The 17,676-nt window shown below is 49.6% G+C and overlaps 1 protein-coding gene across 1 annotated transcript; it reads right to left on the bottom strand.

Moving 5' to 3' along the window:
• Window positions 1-13,935: 13,935 nt before the first annotated feature.
• Window positions 13,936-16,409, bottom strand: FZD9 (frizzled class receptor 9). Its single transcript, XM_007430263.3, has one exon. It carries the CDS (start codon window positions 16,208-16,210, stop codon window positions 14,420-14,422), a length of 1,791 nt encoding a protein of 596 aa, XP_007430325.2. The 5' UTR covers window positions 16,211-16,409; the 3' UTR covers window positions 13,936-14,419.
• Window positions 16,410-17,676: the final 1,267 nt, after the last annotated feature.

Raw genomic sequence — 17,676 nt, 5'->3', positions numbered from 1 at the left:
GAGAAGAGGATGGGTGTCTTCCTGCCAGCCCTTTTGTGAGTTCCCCATATATGTCTGGTGGTTGCTGTGTGGCAAAGGATGGACTAGAAAAGCCCTTGTGTTATTAGCAGGAGCTCTCCAATAATTTAAATAGAACACTTCATAGCCCTGAAGATGGGAGATTTTACACGCAAAAGCAGATGCTTTCAACGGAGCCTTTTTCATACAAAGTTGTCTTGGAAACATTTCCCTAAAATTTGCCTTGGAAAACAGGCCAACACAGGGCTCTGGCTGACAACCTGAAGATAGTCTTTATAGAGCTGTTTGGGAGTTGACCCTTTTCTTGATGGGATGGACCAGCTGTGGGTTTCAAACATTCACTCTCCCCCAATTTTCTTAATTCTCCTTGGGAATTAATACTTTGAAAGACTGCAAGAAAGCAAGAAATATTGTCCCAGAAATATAAATGCATCTATTTAGGATCTAATCTCAGATGCTTTCTGAGACTTCCTAGTGCTAGGGGTAAGGAGGGGGGTACGCTTGTGGCTCCTGTAGCACAAATATACCACAAATGTTGGCAGCGGATACAGTAATTTAGGAGAGACGGCTACTCCCCTTCACCCCACCCCAGCCAGCATCAACACCCATTGTTTACATGGTCTGCCAAGTGAAATCTAGGGGTGTTTGGGTTCTGCATCTTCCAGTGGGGCCTGTCTTGTCATGGAAGAATTATAATATGGACGATGTTTATGCCTGATCCTTACTTGCCAGGGGTGCCAATATAAAGACCTCGATCTCCGCATATTACTTACTTGCTATCTATGGAGCTGAATTATTTTATTTTATTTTATTTTATTTATTTTTCAAATTTAGACAACGCCCATCTCACTAGCAAGGGACAATTATCACTGGAAAGTGTGGATTGCAAGGTAACATACATGCCTAAAAGTGAGACCATAACAGTTCTTACCATATCCTCGCTGTGCTCATGCAACATAATTTGGTTACTGAATTAACTATTTTTTCTGGGTTTACATAATACACTACAGTATATGGGGGTTGGGGGTTGTGACCATGTGGTTTTTTGGGGGTAGAAGGCAATGGGTAACTTTAGATTATTATTTCAGTCACTTGGATAGAGTGAGGCCTCCCTATAATTCAGCTGTTGTTAAGTCATTCAGTTGCTCCCAACTCTTTCTGATACAATGGACATAACGTAATTTTGCCAGGACTGTCTGCCAGCTACTGTTTCTTGTAAGCACATGAATACTTCCTATCTAAATCTTTTCTCTATGGCATAAAGTATTAGTATTCAAACCTGCTATAGTATCAGAGGTGAATCACTTCCTCCCAGGTTCATTTCTATAAACTCTCAAATGTGGCCTAACATAGAGGTCAATCATGGCTGATCTAGGAAGGTTGGTACGGTTTAGCACTTGGATAGGGAACTGCAGGTAGGCTGTTGACTGAAGTGGGATATCAAAAGAACATCCCAGAGGCAGGCAATGGCAAAATGCTTCTGTATCACACCAAGAAAACTGCATCAATGTATGCCTTAAGTCATCCAGTCATCAATTTGACTCAAAGGTGAAATACATTTTATCTACTTAATTCAGTTTAGGCCTGCCTGACTCCAACTCTGGATGGCTCACAATATAATAAAACAGTAAAAAACACAATACAGAGCAAAACAAAATGGGATCTGGTCACTCTATCCAAGAACATATACAAAAAGATGTCCAATAAAGGGCTCCAGCCATTGTAAGCCAAGGCCTGGGAGAACAAACAGGTCTTCAAGGCCTTACAGAATGCCAACAAGGTGTGAGCCACAGGGATTTTGGGGGGATCTCATTCCAGAGGGCAGGCGCTGCAATAGAGAAGGCACCGTTCCTGGATCCTGATAGATGGCACTGTTTAACTGAAGGAACCTGGAGCACACCAACTTTGCTGGCATATACCAGCTGGGCAGGAATCATGGGAGATAAATGGTGCTGCAAATAATCAGGCCTTATGCCATATAGGGCTTTATAGGTGATAACCATCACCTTAAATTGCATCTGGAAGCACACTGGCAACCAGTGCAGCTTGTGAAGCAGAGGTGTCACATCAGCATATCAAGGCATGCCCATCACTGCCCACACCACTGAATTCTGCACCAGTGGTTCTTCTGAGTGGTTTTCAAGGGTAGCCCCATGTAGAACACATTATAGTAGTTGAGCTGTGAGGTAACTAAGGCATGAGTGACCATCTGAAAAGCCTCATGATCCTGGAAGCGGTACAACTGGTGCACCCGATGAAGCTATGCTCTTTGAGCAAGAGCTGTGGGTCCAAAGAGGGCCCCCAGATTGCACATCATTTTTGAATGGGGAAGTGTTACTCTATCCTAGAGTAGAGAAGGAAAATCCCTGGGGCCAGGAGGCCCTAATATCCACAACCACTCAGTCTTGGTAGGATTGAGTTGGAGTCTGCTCCTCCCGAGCCAGGCCTGCAAAGCCTTCAGGCACGGGGACAGGACTTTAACAGCCTTACTTGGGCAACCACTGGTGGGTGATCTCACCCAATGGCATCATGTAGATGTTAAACAAGAGGATAGAGCATCAGATCCTGTGGCACCTCACATAAGAAGGGCCTAGGGGATGACATCTTCCCCCTCCCACCAGCACCAAAAGGAACTGGCCATGAAGGAAGGAAGAGAACCACCATAAAACAGTGCTCCCAATTCCCAACCCCGGCAGCCAGTCCAGAAGTATGCTGTGGGTGAATGGCATCAAAGGCTGCTGATAGATCATGGTGCAAAAGGATGAATCACCTCCATCCCGGGGCCACCACAGGTCATCAACAAGTGCAACCAAAGCTGTCTCAATACTGAATCCTGGACTCAACTGAAATGGATCTAGATAACCCATTTCTTCCATGGTCCTCTGCAATGGCAGGCTGACTACCTTCCCAACAACCTTACCTAAAAAGGGAAGGTTGGAGACAGAATAGCAGTTGTCTAAAATTGTTGGGTCCAAGGCTGGTTTCTTGAGGGGGCACACCACTGCCTCCTTCATGGCTGAAGGCCACACACCCCCTCTCAGCAAGGCTGACACCACAGCATGGGTCCAATTACAGGTCACTTCCCTGGCCACCTTAACAACCCAGCAGAGAGCTGGGTCCAGTAACCAGATGGCCAAACTAGCAGTGCAGAGAATCCTGTCCACTTCCTCAGGAGTCACTGACTCAGATTCATCCCAGATCACACCACAAAACTGAGATCCAAGAATCTCATGGTGACATTATGCTAATGAACAAACTTGAAAAGTCCTTTCTATACTGAAATATGTGAGCACTGGAAAATTAATAAATACCGGATGAAAAGCTGGAAACTAATGGCTTTTCCAAAGCTGAAAACCACTTCAGAATCAAGCGGGCACAGTTACGTGGCTACCACTTCAGATGGGGAGAAGCTACGCCATTGTTCAACTCAAAAAGATTATATGAGCACTCAGTGAGTGAACACTCAAAGGTGGCTGAATTCCAGCTTCCAAATCTGCAGAAAACCCATTTTTGCAGCCAAAGTTCCTAGTGTGTTTGTGTTATGCTTAGTGATTTGTTCCTGGATACAAAGAAGGAGGGGGGGGAAACTGTCACAAAGCAGTCCTTGCTTGTACTGATTTATTGCTTCTCCCAATCATTGGTTTCGGCACTTTTTCTTCTTCTTCTTCTTCTTCAAAGGCTTTGTTCTGAGGTCATCCTCTAAATCAATCAAGATTTATAGAGGCAGCATTGGGACATACGCAGAGATTTGAGCACGTAATGGTGACATTACCTAGAGAAATTAAAGCACTGACCACGATGGTTATAACCTCCCTGGTTATAACTGCTTTGCCTCAGAGACTATGTCAACTTGCCAAAAAACAAAGAAGGAAAATAGCTTTCGAAATGTGCCCTATTTGGGGGCTCATTGCTTCTGCTCCTCTCTTCAAATGGCAGGCTGTACTTAGTGACTAAGGCCTGGACCTGCCACACAAGACCAGGAGTCATATGCCATGATTCCCTTCCCTGTGGCCAATTAGCACCCAGGATGAGAACATCAGTAGTGTCTCCCTTTCCAAAGATTGTAACTTCCTATGCTCTGCCTTTCCAGGGAGTCTGCTTACTACAAATGCTCCCTAATTCCTTTCTCCTCATGGGCAAATCCCTACCCAAAGCCCGCTCCTTTAGCATAAAGAACCCTTAATTGCTGCCCTGGTCCTCCCTTGTATACCTGCTGCAATTATCTTGCACCTTTTTCAGTGCGATGTGTTGCCCAAATGGAGGTTTCCTTGGAGTGGGTTAAAGCTCATGGCTGTACATCTTCCAGGTGTTGTGTGTGTGTGTGTGTTCAGTCTCAATCCTGTTCCTGACCATTTCTCCTCCCTACATTTTCTCCATGATCTTCTAGGTCCTTTCGGTGAGAGGGGGCAATATCTATTCTCACACAAAGTCTGGGTTCATGCAACACTGTTAATCAGGACAGTCAAAGGCCCAGCAGCTGCATTCACACAGCATGCTAAGCTGGGCTAGTCCCAATCTTCTTTTTATTTGTTGTGGCTTAGCACATTGGGCGATCCCACAAGTTTATACTTCAATGAATGATGTGAACCCAATGAATGAGTTGGCTTCCTGAATTAACTGCTTCGACGTTTTGTGTGAACCCATCCATTTGTTCTTCTCCCATCCGCTTGCCAAGTCATGTGTCTTTGCACGGTTGTGCACATTTCTGTGCTTGTGAGTTGGCCACAGTGATGACTTGTTGCAAAATGCAGCACTTTGTTTCTCACAGAAGCCAGAGCAGGAAAGGTTGCACCATCTTCTCTCACCAAATACAGGTCTCTCATCCAGTAGGTTACCCCATTTGACCATTTTGATGCCCAACCCACAACCTGTTTACCTTCCAAACAGCTCTTTCCTCCCCTACTCCAGCACAGAGCTTCCCTTTTGCATGATAATCTATGTCTCCCTCTGAATGTCCTTGGTTCAAGTCCTGGCTCGGCCCCCAGGATCACTAGGGGACCACGTTGCTTTAAGCTTCCTCCCTTACGCTGTGGTGTGTTTATCAGCAGAGAGTGGAAGAAACCTGGGCCTCTTGGGCCTTCCCCCATGGCAGCTTCCTCCATCTTCCACTCGCTTTTTCCTGACCGCTCCCGCTACTTGAAATGAAGAACAGGGGGTGGGGGAGGGGGACAGCTGAAGCTGGTCCCTCTGATGCAGCCCCCCCCCCCCATGGCAGGCCGCTCTTCTTAGGGAGCAGAGCCATTTTCATATGAAAGCAGTTAGGACAAAGGTGGGCTGGAAGCTGAGCTGGGCCTTCTCTGGAGAGAGGCAGGCTGGCTGCCGTGCCTCAATTGCATACTTGGACAATTCCCCAGACTTCTAGCAGCACCTCTGGGGGACCCTCCAGCTTCCCCTTCTGCACATTTGGGGGGGGAGGGAGGGCCCTTTGTTCTCCGGATTGCATTTGATGGCTTTCCTGGGCTCCATGAAATTGTCTTTTGCTGGGAGGGCGGCACAGAATGCCGTTAAAAGATGTCGTCCCGTTTTCAGACTTGGCTCTGTGTCCATCATTTGCTTTGCTTTATTCACCAGGACAGCCCTGGATTGCATCTGGGCCAATGCGGGCTTTGATCAACAGTTAAGGAGCGCAGAGTCCAAAGGGACTGGACAGGAGCTCTTCCTGTGGCTCCAGTTTGTGGAAAGAGGGGATACATATGGGGGGGGCTGTGGCGTTGCTCAGACAGATTCCCACAGGACACAAGTTTGTGGCACTATGAAGCTCTAGGGATCCATGAAAGCCACAGACTCCAACCCTTTGTTCAGTGCCTTCCTGTAATATTATTCTGTGCATTGTTCTGTGCACATTATTCTGTGGAAGAATAATATTCCCTCCCACCATGTTGTGGGCACCAGCTGGAGAAGGCCAGTGTGGGTACAGACCTAACAGCATGGTCCTATGCTACCATCTTCCACATCACCTCCATCTGTCAGCCCCAGAAGGTGGTCTCTAGCTGCTTCCCAGGTAAGTCCACAGGTTAGGGTAAAAAAAGTCAAGATGGCATCTATAACAATGCGATCAAGGCTCCACCCAGTGCATCACATAAAGATTGGGGGAAATTGGCCACCATCTTGACTTTTTTTACCTTACCTGCGGACACCCCTGCTGCCTTCTCACAAGCTCAAGCAGTTTAATAAAGAAGCGGTAGCTGCTAAATTGTGCTAAATTTGCTTAGTGTTAACCTTGATCCTTTTTGGGGGGGGGATTATTTGTGGATTAGTGTGGTTTATGAACTCAGACAGTTTATAAACTCTTGTTCATAGTTCACTGTATTGTATGAACCCAGAAAATGGTTAATTCACTGCCCAGGTTACACAACTTGTCCAAACTCAGTCTTTGAGTAGTTGTTGCCTCTCCTTTGCCACACCTTCAAAGTGGGGCCCAAAGTGAGTGCAAGGGCATCACTGGTGGGCTAGATTACTTGTAAAGGAAGAAAGGTTTCTGCCAGAGCAGGCTTGAGCATGTCAGTTCCCCAGGGGGAGAGCAGGAGGCAGATGTTACAGCAAACCCACCCTCTCCTTTTCTGAAAACACTGTAAAAAACATTCAGGAGTGGCAGATGAAAGCAGCTGGTAAGACCGGTGGCTAGACCATGGTGTGCAAAAGTACAAACTGGACTTAGATCTTGGAGCGAAATGGGTGGTGCATACACAGAGGATTAACTTGGAAGGTGCTGGGTTCAGCATCCACTGGAATCTAGGCTCAATATTAAGGTTTAGAAGAGAGAGTGTCCGAGAATCCAGACTCCCCTCTCTCTAGCCAGTCATGATCTCCCATCTTTTTGGAGTTCTGTAAGTCACAGTCACTGGAAAGTTTGGAAAATGCAATGGGGATGAAAGCATGGGATTCTGAGGCTGTGCAGAGGGTACTTCCCTGCCAAAGAACAATCATGGGCTGCCTCTGGTGGTTGTGGTGAGTGAAGGGGGCTTTCCAACTATGACTTCAAAGTAATTCTAGCATCATCATAGGGGAGATGTTCTGCAGCATCTAACTTTTGATCACTTAGAGGAGTCTCCTGAAAGCCAGCATCTTGGCTCGTGATGAATCCTATAGAAACAGCTGGGAATAGCAATAATATTAAGGTGCTTAATTTTTGCCCACTTGAGATCTAGATCAGCATTTCTCAATCTTGGCAATTTTAAGATGTGCAGGCTTCTACTCCCAGAATTCCCCACGTGTTGCCAAGGTTGAGAAACACTGGGCTAGATGACACTCCCATCATGTTGATTCTTTGAACGGGACAAAAGGCAGGGAAGCACACCCATAACCTTAGTGGCCCTCAGACCAAGGGCAAAGCCACAGGGCTGAAGGTACCACGCAGCCTTTGCAGGAGGCAACCCTCACAACTGCTTTTCAGAAGGGCTGAACTGCATCAGAAGGTTCCCCTGCCATCTTCTGGTCTCACAGATGCATTCGCGGACTCTTTTGCAACCTGCTGTTCCTCTGGGCCATGAAAACACCACCTGCTGACCAGCACATCCACTGGTGGTTGCCAAGGACAGTGGAGGACAAAAAAGCCCAGGTCAGGCTCACTTGGTTGGCAGCCCCTTTGAGCTCCATAATATTTGCATTAGCCCCAACCAAGTCAGCAAGGGGGCAAGGATATCACCCTAATGTAGGATGGCAAAAATCCAGGTGACCACTTGTTGGCAGGGATAGAGGTACCAGCCCAGATCTGGTAGGCAGCCCTTGAAGAGGCTAAGTCTACATCACACACAAAAGTGGATTTTTGTTACAGTCATCATCACTGCTATCATCTCCTTCTTCTCCTTCTCCTTCTCCTTCTCCTCCTTCTCCTTCTCCTCCTTCTCCTTCTCCTTCTCCTTCTCCTTCTCCTTCTCCTTCTTGTCCTCCTCCTTCAACAGACTGGTTTGCTTCTCCTGTTGCAGCTAGCCAGCTTCTCCCCCAGTGCTGCGTGGGCAACCAGAGGGCAGAAGTATAATTTTTTAGGGAAAGGGGGAATATTAAATTGGCTTGCCCAGCTTCTCACCTAAGCCTTGCTCCCAAGAAAGCCCAGGAAAACTGGGACTGAGTTCACTCCCTGTGCTAGAACATGGTTTGTTTAGTCATGGCTTACTGGATTATTCAGTAATCTTTATAATCTGGGTTCATACAACACACATCCATTAACACCCTGGGTCCATGCAATGTGTAAGATTCACCCAACAGACCAAGCCATGATCTGCAAAACACAATGACTGGGTTTGCAAACCAGGTTAATCCAAAACCAAACCAATCCCTTTATGACATCATGTGTTTGGTGACTCAAGCCTGCATTTACCTGTTGGAAGCAGGTTTCTTTGCTGTAGAGGTAGAATCTTTTTTGGGCCATCGCAGGAAGGTTCTCCAATCTTTGTACTAGTTTCAGGAGGACCTGCATGTATCCCCATGTCACCATAATGTTTGAAAGTCCTGGGTAGTCAAATAGGCTTTGTGAACTCAGAACCTATCACATATCCTTCTCTGCCATACTGAGAAAAGCCCAGGGATTGGAATCACCTGGATGGGAAGATGCTTAGTGTTGGCAATGACTGGAACTGCACGTAATCCCAGTTAAATAAATAAACCCCAGTCCAGAGTCTCTGGGGATGACCTTGCCCATGTTTGCATGTTTGCTATTGCAATGTGCGTATTTCTTAGGCAAAGCCAAGTAAGAGAGGTTGAACACACCGCTCTGATAACCCACTGCACTCACATACATCCTCCGCTAAGTCAATCTGCAGCCTCCCTCCGTCACTGCCACTGCCAACTACTGCAGCAGGCCACTTTGCAGACAGCACAGCTGGGGAATCTCTTCCTGGTGCTTTCCAGAAAGGCAACCCTTGACTGACATCACTGCCACTATCCCAGGAGGAGATGCCCACAGGGGAACCTTTCAACCTTTCCTACCACTAGAGGACTTTGATCTTGAAAAGCAAGCCGGGGTTAGACCTTTTTGGTTCCTGGACTGGGGGAGCTACCAGAAATCCAAAAGCTGTAGGCTAGACTGGAAGTTAAAAAAAAAAAAATTCAGAAGATGATAATGGCAAGCTACTTCCATACTGTTGTCAAGAAAATGACAGAATGTGTCCAGGTAGGAATTGATCTTGACTCAAAGGGTACTTGTTTTTTTTTCAACCAATAAAAATGACAGGCCTTTGCCTTCAACTTCATCTTTGCTGGGTGCTGAGCACCTTCAGCAGTCCATCTGATTGGCAAAGTGGCCACTTGAACAGCTGGCCAAAGGCAGGGTTCTGGTGGCAACCCCGGTTCTTCATAATTGGACTACTGGCAATTCAGCCTGGCTCCTTCTGTTTCCTCTCTTACCCCCCTACCCCCAGAGAGGGCATTGTCCAACTCTGGCTCATTTTTCCTTACTCCATGATATCATTCCCTGAGTATGGAAAAGGAACATGTCAGGAGGGCCTGTCTGGACGGGCCAAAATCCAATCTATCTGCTCCAGCATCTCCTTAGAGTGGCTCAGCTAGACGCCTCCCAGAAGTTTACAAGCAGGCCACAAATGCAATAGCAGCCTCCATTCTATTGTTGATCTCTAGCCACTAGGACTCTAAACTTGCATGACTCATTTAGATCCTGTATTTCTACCCTCAGGGACAGCTCTTAGAAGAGTAAGAACAATAGACCTCTATTTTGCTAAAGCAGACAGTTATAATTGGGGTAAGGATGTTCTTCTGTCTCTCTTATCTACTGCCCATTTTTCACCAAGCAGCCACCAACTCCTAGTATGAAGGACCAAGTTTGTGGGTTTGGGAGAGGGGGAATTCTACAGTTATATTTTTATAAATCTCTTTATTCTCCTTCCTCTCTCTTTTTGTTTTTATTTTGTTTTGTTTTTTGGTGCCTTCGAGTCAGTGTTGACTCCAGGGGACTGCCTGCCCAAATCCCTACAGTTTTCTTGGCAAGGTTTTTCTTGCCAAGTGCTTTGCCATTGCCTCCTTCCTAGGGCTGAAAGCGAGCGACTGGCCCAAGGTCACTCAGCTGGCTTTGTGCCTCAGGTAGGACTGGAACTGTCGGTCTCCTGGTTTCTAGCCTGGTGCCTTAACCACTAGACCAAACTGCTCCCATCCACTTACATTAACAGTTTCAAATGTTTTACCATTTCCTCAAAGGGAAATGTTCCAGCCCTCTCCCAATCTCTTTCAGTCGCCTTCTTCTGCCTCTACTTCACAATTACAATCTGTTTTTCTCATGGATGCATTCAGTGGGGAGAATCTTCAGTGTGATCTCAGCCCATGAGTTTTGGAAAGATCAATTTTCATCACCTCCCCCCCCGCCGCCAATGCAATTGTATGTATTTGGGGAGTTTCTCCACTCTCGGACTCATCTGCAAGGTGGTGGCCTACCCCAAAAGGATGTTGGGAGGCTGAATGGGATAAAGGACACCACACAGTGTGCCCAATTCAGAGTGCAGCAGAAGCTCTTTGCCCTCACTGTACTGCTATTGCAGCAAAGAGAGAGAGAACTCAAGTAGAGCAGTTGATCTATTTGAGTGCCCTGCAATGAATGGCTGTGGGGCACAGGGGGACGCTCCCATAAATTGGCTACCAGGCAAACTGATGGGGTGTTACTTAATGCCTGCCCCCCCTTCCCAGGATGCACTACATCACCCCCAGATTATTATTATTTTTTTCTGGGCAAATGTGCCCACTTTTGAAGAAAATTCTGGGCTGTGTCCAGCCACTATTTTAGTTACTACAGATCAGAAAATAAATTTATCTAGGATTAGGACTGGAAACAAAGATGATGCTAGAAACTGGCATTTTGCTTTACCGCATTCCACTCTTTTTTTTTTTTAATGGAAAGAATTTAAAAATAATATATCAGGTGGTGCAGGGAGCTGGCAGATGCCAACGGAATTGTCCAAAATTACACGGGAACCCATTGGTGCCCTGTTGCTCACCCCTGCTCCTATAGTGTGATAGAAATAATGGTATCAGTTATAGACCAGAGTGGGCCATTTTCTGCATAAACCCTCAACCCACTCACTGGCTGCCTTTCTGCAATGTGCTAAGCCACAAAGAACTTAACTAAAGTTAACACGTTGTGCAAATGCAGCCTTTAGAGGTCTTTACCCGCTGTTTTGTGTGAACGCAGCCATACCATCACTGCTTGTGCTGGATGTTCTGGGACGGTGGGTTTCTTTTAGACATCTGCGTCTGTGGACTGAAAACTTGCCTTTCTGTGCCCCGGAACAGTTCTTTGAGTTATTTTTCTCTCCTCTGGCTGAGGAGTGAGATCTGCTCCAAATCACCATAGGCAACTAAAGCATGGGACTTTTTGTTTATACAAATAAAATAAAAATAAAAATATTTTGACAAACAGGTCTAGAACCAGAGCTTGACATGAAATATAGACGCGTTTCCATTGCCCATCCCTCTGTCACCCAAAGGGGAAAATGCCACCTCAGTCTCTTCCCCACAAAACTTGGCACCTTTCAAAAGCCACCAAGAGCTCTGAAGGCCTTGCAGAGCTGACGGCTGAAGGTTCCACATCGCCAGATGCCCGATGACTGCTTGTCTCCCGCTGCACCGTCCTCAGGCCATTGGGGCCTTTGGCATCAGAGACTCAGTGCATGAGGCACCAGTTCAAATCACCTGGAAGGCGGGTGGGGGAGCAGGGAAAGGATTATTCATTCCAGGAAGGCTGGCTCCTGGCAGGCCCGCAAGGGGGAGGCAGGAGTGCCAAAACCAGCAGCTGCCCGCCAAAGAGAAGCGAGAGGCCTGCTTCCAGTCTGCCTCGTCCTGCACGGCTGGCAAACAGTGCCCCCCCCCTTCAGCAACTGGCTCTTTCTTGGCAAGTAGCCAGCTGCTCTCTGGGGAAGGGGGTGTGTGCATATCTGTGCTATTTACTGGCCCTGCTGTGGGAGGGGTGGTGGCAGTACAGGCAGCCATGGCCTGCGGTGGGATGTTCCTGGCAAGCAGAGGGGGAAAGACACCCCTCTCTGGAGGGGGACTCTGTCAACTCATAGAGTAGAAGAGACCAAGGAACCTCTCAAGATTAACACTCTGCTCAATGCAGGAATCCAAATGAAAGCATCTGGATCAATGGGTGTCCAACTTCTGCTTAAACATATCCAGTGAAGGGGAATCCACCACTATTCCACACTTGAACAGATGTTCTTAAAAATAATACAGGTAGTCCTCAACTCATGACACAATTGGGACCAGAACATCTGTCGCTAAGTGATGCAGTCGTTAAGTGAGTTGCACCCTTTTTTGCCATGGTTGTTAAGCGAATCACACAGTCATTAAGCAAATCCGGCTTCCCCCATTGACTTTGCTTGTTGGAAGCCCCTTGGGAAGGTTGTAAATTGCAATCATGTGACCCCAGGATGCTGGAACTGTCGTAAATACATGCCAGTTGCCAAGCACCCAAATTTTTATCACATGACTGCAGGGATGCTGCAACAGTTGTAAGTGCGAGGACTGGCCATAAGTCACTTTTTTCAGTGCTGTTGTAAGTTCGGTTGTTAAACAAATGGTTGTAAGTCGAGGACTACCTGTAGTCAATCAAAAATGGCCTTCCTGCAACTGACAACTATTTTTCATGACCTGTACTTTCAAACAAAAGAGAGGTCTTCCTTCTGAATGATCTTCTTTCAGGTGCTGGAAAAATGCTAGCCTATCTTCTCTTCTCAAGTCTAAGAATACCCAGCTTCTTCCATCTCTCTTCATAGGTCTTATTCTTTCCTCTTGGGTTAGATTAGAGGACTAGCAGGAGAGTGGAGGACAGAGGGGCTAGAATAGCCTCCTAGTTGCCCAGCATGGCTGTGTGACCTGTTCCCATTTGGCTTTTGGATGGCACTGTTGCTGGAGTGCTTTAAGGACCTCAGACAACCCAGGTTGGCTCAGGCCAGTCCCCTGCTTCTCTTTCCACAAGGGTCAGCCAGCCAACTCTGGAAAACTTGTCAACAGGCTCCAAGTGCAACCGCATCATTCTAACTATGCCTCACAGCAAACGAGATTCACAAGCATGACCCCATCAGTCCCAGAGATGGCCTACGGTCATTCTGAGTAGTAGCTATTGACACTTTGCCACTACAACCACAACTCAGCACTCCAAGATACTCTGCAGCCCCCATAACCCTAACCCCATAACTTCGGCTATCTTTGGTCTCTTGCCATCATCCGTTCTACCCACCCCAAAGAGGAAGAACTCAGTGGAAGCACCCACAGCTTTGCACGCAAAAGGTCTCCTAGTTCAATCCCGAGCATTTTCAGTTAGAGCTGGGAAAGGTTTCTGCTGTTTGGATGCATGCTTTGGACTTGCTTCCTAATCCCTGAATAATAATTTCCAGCCTTCAGGTCCCTGAAAAAATGAGGGCTTCTGTACCTGAGTCTCTAGCAGGCGAAATAAAAGTTTGGCTGGTTAGACCCTTAGCCCAGAGAGAGGACTGTCGCCACACAAGAGGCTAACAAGCCCCGAGCAGCTGCCTGCCTGGATGTCAACCGTAGAGTGGGCTGAAGGTCAGCATATTGGCAGCAAGTGGGGGTGTGAAGAGGGGGGTTGTTGTGTGATGCCTTGTATAGCCTTGGCACGGCCAGCTCTGCTTTGTCACTCTCCAGCTGGACTAAAAATATGTTGAGAGCCTCCTGCCTTTGGCTTCATCTGCTTGAAACAGCTCTCCCCACACTGCAGGACACTTTCAGAAGGCCAAGGGACCAGTTGCGGTTTGGCCCTAGGAGTCCTGTGGCCCAACTCACGCTGCAGGACATCAGGAAAGGGGGGCTGCCCCCTCGCTTCCCTCCCCCTCCCTCCTGGGTAGACTTCCAGACGAGAACGGCTGCGCCTGAATGTTTCCCCCTTCCCTGGTTCCCCTTCTTTTGGAACAGCTGTTTCCAAAGCCTCTTGAATTTCTGCAAACAGCACCAACCTCAATTGAAATAACACAGCCAGAGTTTATTGGGTCTCTTTTCTCTTTCTTCTTCCATTACTTTCAGCTAATGAATTTACTTTAAAAAAAAAACTAAAATAAATTACAGAATTAAATAACTTTGGACAAATCCTCTCCCAACTCATCTCCCAAAATAAAACATTAAAGTAGTTGCTGGACTTGGGCAAACAGAGACACCTAATCCATAACACTAGGAAAAAAACATTACTCAAGAAAGAGGCAGAGAGACAGGGGTGAGCAAATCTTTCCTGGGCATTCCTTGGGGGTCCCAAACAGGTATGGTAAAGATGCCCTCAAAGCCTGCAAATGCCACACTTGCGATCTTTCTTCCTCCTCCAGTCCCCCCTCAACCCTCAGGTTAGCTCCATGCTATCTGCTGACACCTGCTAGGCATTAGGCAGATCCATGACATCGTGGTGTTCCCCGATGCTTCTGCTCTCCAGAGATGCCTCTCTAGGGCTGGTCCAGCATCAGACGTGTGTTGGGTTGTCCAGATAAGGGTCTGTCTTGGTCATGTGCAGCATAATGGCAGGAGCTTTGTAATGGTGGTGTGCTCCAGTGCAGGTTACCCCACTACACGGTTTCCCCCTAGTCCTCATTCCCAGTTTCCTGTTGCACAGGCTCTGCCAGGTCTGCAGAGTCTTGGAGCTCCACACCCAAACACCGCTGGTGATGCCCACCACCAAGGACATGAAAATCTTCAGCATGAAGATGGCCATGGTGGGCACGGAGGCATCCAAAGAACAGTCCACACTGCGATGGCCTGGAAAAGGCAAGCAGCTGTGCTCCAAGGCCTGGAGGTTCCAGTAATCCATATTCAGACGTTCATAGAAGTAACAGACAATGACACATGTGGCTGGGACAGTATAGAGGATGGAGAAGACCCCAATCTTCACCATGAGTTTCTCCAGTTTCTCAGTATTAGTGCCGCCTGTCTTCATGATCTTGCGGATGTGGAAGAGAGCCACAAAGCCTGTCAGGATGAAGGAGGTGCCAATGACCAAGTAGCAGGAGAGCGGGATGAGGATGAACCCTGTCAGGGCATTGACGTCCATGCTCCCTACATAGCAGAGCCCAGTGAGCTCATCCCCGGCCACCTTCCGCATGGTGAGGATGACAATGGTCTTCATAGCGGGGATCCCCCAGGCTGCCATGTGGAAGTAGCTGCTATGGGCCTCAATGGCTTCATGGCCCCACTTCTTGCCAGCAGCCAGGAACCAGGTCAAAGTCAAGATGACCCACCAGAGGGAGCTGGCCATGCCAAAGTAGTACAGGATGAGGAACACAATGGTGCAGCCAGTACTTTCCAGCCCCTCTTGGATGATGTACAGTTCCCCGTTCTCCCGGTCACAGGCAATGTTCTCAGCTCCAGCCACCGAGCGGATGATGAAGGCCACCGAGTAGACATTGTAGCACATGGAGAGAAAGATGATAGGGCGCTCTGGGTATTGGAAGCGGTGGGGCTCCAGCAGGAAGGTAAGGACGGTGAAGGCAGTGGACACAAAGCAGAGCGTGGCCCAGACGGCCATCCAAATGAAAGCAAAATCCTTGTCTCGCCGCGACCAGAAGACATCAACCCCAGGCGAGCAGCGGGGTGCACACGACAGGCTCTTGGTGACATATTGGAACTTGTCGGAGTTCTCACACGAAGCGCTGCTGCCTGGTCGGCTCTCGCTGGGGCCATCCCCAGAAGGCCGGGCAGGGCGCGGCGCCACAGGAAGCATGCCCTGACCCCGGTGAGGCTCAGCCGTGGTGGCATTTTCAGGTGCCTCCATGCACAGGGCGTGTGGGTCATTCTTGGTAGGCAGGCGAGCGCAATCCAGCGCATCAGGCCAGCCAAAGTGGAAGTGCTCCATGATGGGCGCGCAGCGCTGGCGTGCCTGTTCGCACATTGGCCGGCAGGCTGGGATGCTGCTGGATACCTGGTCGGTGCACATGGGCGCGTAGAGCGAGCAGAGGAAGAAGCGCAGGTGGCCGTGGCAGCCGTAGGCCACCAGCGGGGCAAACTCTTCCAGCTTGAGCGCGGCCTCGCGCTGGTGCTCATGGCCCAACAGGTTGGGCATGCGGGTCAGGTTGTAGCCGATGCCCTGGCACATGGGGATCTCGATGGCCTGGCACCGCCCGCCCCGGCCACGCTCCGCCTCGTAAACGCCGCCGCCGCCCAGCAGTTCCAGCGTCGAGCCGGCCACCACCAGCTGGCACAGCAGCGCCGCGACCGCCCGCAGCAGCAGCAGCCCGGCGCGGAGGACAGGCGCGGCCATGCTCCCTCCACTCCTCGCTTCGGATCGCTTCGCTAGCTGCGCCTCCTGCGCCGCATGGCGCGCGAGCAGTAGCCCGGCGGCGGCGGCGGCGGCGGCTCCCCACGCGCCTCTGCCGAGGCCGGCGCTTAGCTCGCGGGCGCCGCTGTTGCAGCCCGCCTACACCCCCGAGAGGCGGACCCGGCGCCGGCGGGACACACCCCGCGCAGGGCGGGACAGAACGAGGGGAAGGGCGCGGAGCCGCCGGTCGGGCGAGGGAAGTTTGAGTGCGCCGCCGCTGCAGCCTCGCGGGTCTCCGCCGAGGCGCCGCGCTCCAGTGCGCTTGCTGGACCCCGTCGATGCTGCCGCGACGCGGCGTTGCAATCGCCGGAGTTACTGCCGTCCTCACCCGCAGAGAGGCGCGTACGGCGCAACAGATGCCCGCGGCCGGAGGGCATCACCTTGCCCTGCGCCCGCTCCCAGTTGGATTGAGGCGGTGGTTGGAGTCGCTCTGCTGAGGAGAGACCGCTGGAACTCACAGCGAGGGGCGAAGAGGCGGGCTTCTCATTCCGGGGCCGGAGAGATGGCATCCTGGCGACCTTCCTTAGGGCCGAGCTCGGCAGGACTTTCACCTCGCCGAGGCTGAATGGGCGAAGGCGCCTGGAGGGCGGCGCAGCGCCCGTTTTCTATGCGCAGGGAAGGCCAGCCTGCCGTGTCTTCCCTCGCAGCCAAGCTGAAGCCTTTCCCGCGTGGCCTTGGGCGCTGGAGATGCAGGTGATGTTTCCCAGCCCGCCTTCGCTAAAATCCTCCCCCGCTCGCGCCTTTCATTTTATCGCACTGGTCAAGACTGTAATAACACCCCGGCCGGGACGCTGAGTTTGGTTTCTCCTCCTGCAGTTTGCAGAAAATGTCATAGTCGAAGCCAGCGTTCCTCAACCTCAGCAACTTTAAGATGGGTGGACTTCAACTCCCAGGATTCCCCAGCCAGCCACGCTGGCTGGGGAATTCTGGGAGTTGAAGTCCACCCGTCTGAAAAGTTGCTGAGGTTGAGAAACACTGGTCTGAGCTACTGCCCAAATGGACAGCTAAGCTAGTAAAGGGAATAAGCCCTGAATACGTTTACATGGAGAGCCAGTTTGGTGTAGTGGTTACGGCATCAGGCTAAAAACTGGGAGTCTGTGAGTTCTAGTCCCGCCTTAGACATGAAGCCAGCTGGGTGACTTTGGGCCAGTCACTCTCTCTCAGCCCTAGGAAGGAGGCATCGGCAAACCGCTTCTGAAATCTTGCCAAGAAAACTGCAGGGACTTGTCCAGGAGTCAACACTTGATTCAAAGGCACCAGAACCGAAAAAGTGCCCTACTGTGCTCCCCAGTGGGCTGCCTCTACCCTTATCAATCTCTGTAATGGGCAGCTGTCCCCTCCAAAGAAATTATCATTCTCTTCCATTTAACACAATTCACATCCAGCAGCCTTCAGTTTCTCATCACCCA

The sequence above is a fragment of the Python bivittatus genome, unplaced genomic scaffold (assembly GCF_059951505.1).
Source record: "Python bivittatus isolate LINGU-HERP-01145 unplaced genomic scaffold, Pbiv_v1 ctg000690_np1212, whole genome shotgun sequence".
In the NCBI taxonomy this organism is placed as follows: domain Eukaryota; kingdom Metazoa; phylum Chordata; class Lepidosauria; order Squamata; family Pythonidae; genus Python; species Python bivittatus.
The sequence above is the reverse complement of the archived record's forward strand: the minus strand, read 5'-3'. Positions and strand labels throughout refer to the sequence as shown.

What these genes read in the sequence shown, in the direction of transcription:
- FZD9 (XM_007430263.3), bottom strand. Translation starts at nt 16,210, where the DNA reads ATGGCCGCGCCTGTCCTCCGCGCCGGGCTGCTGCTGCTGCGGGCGGTC.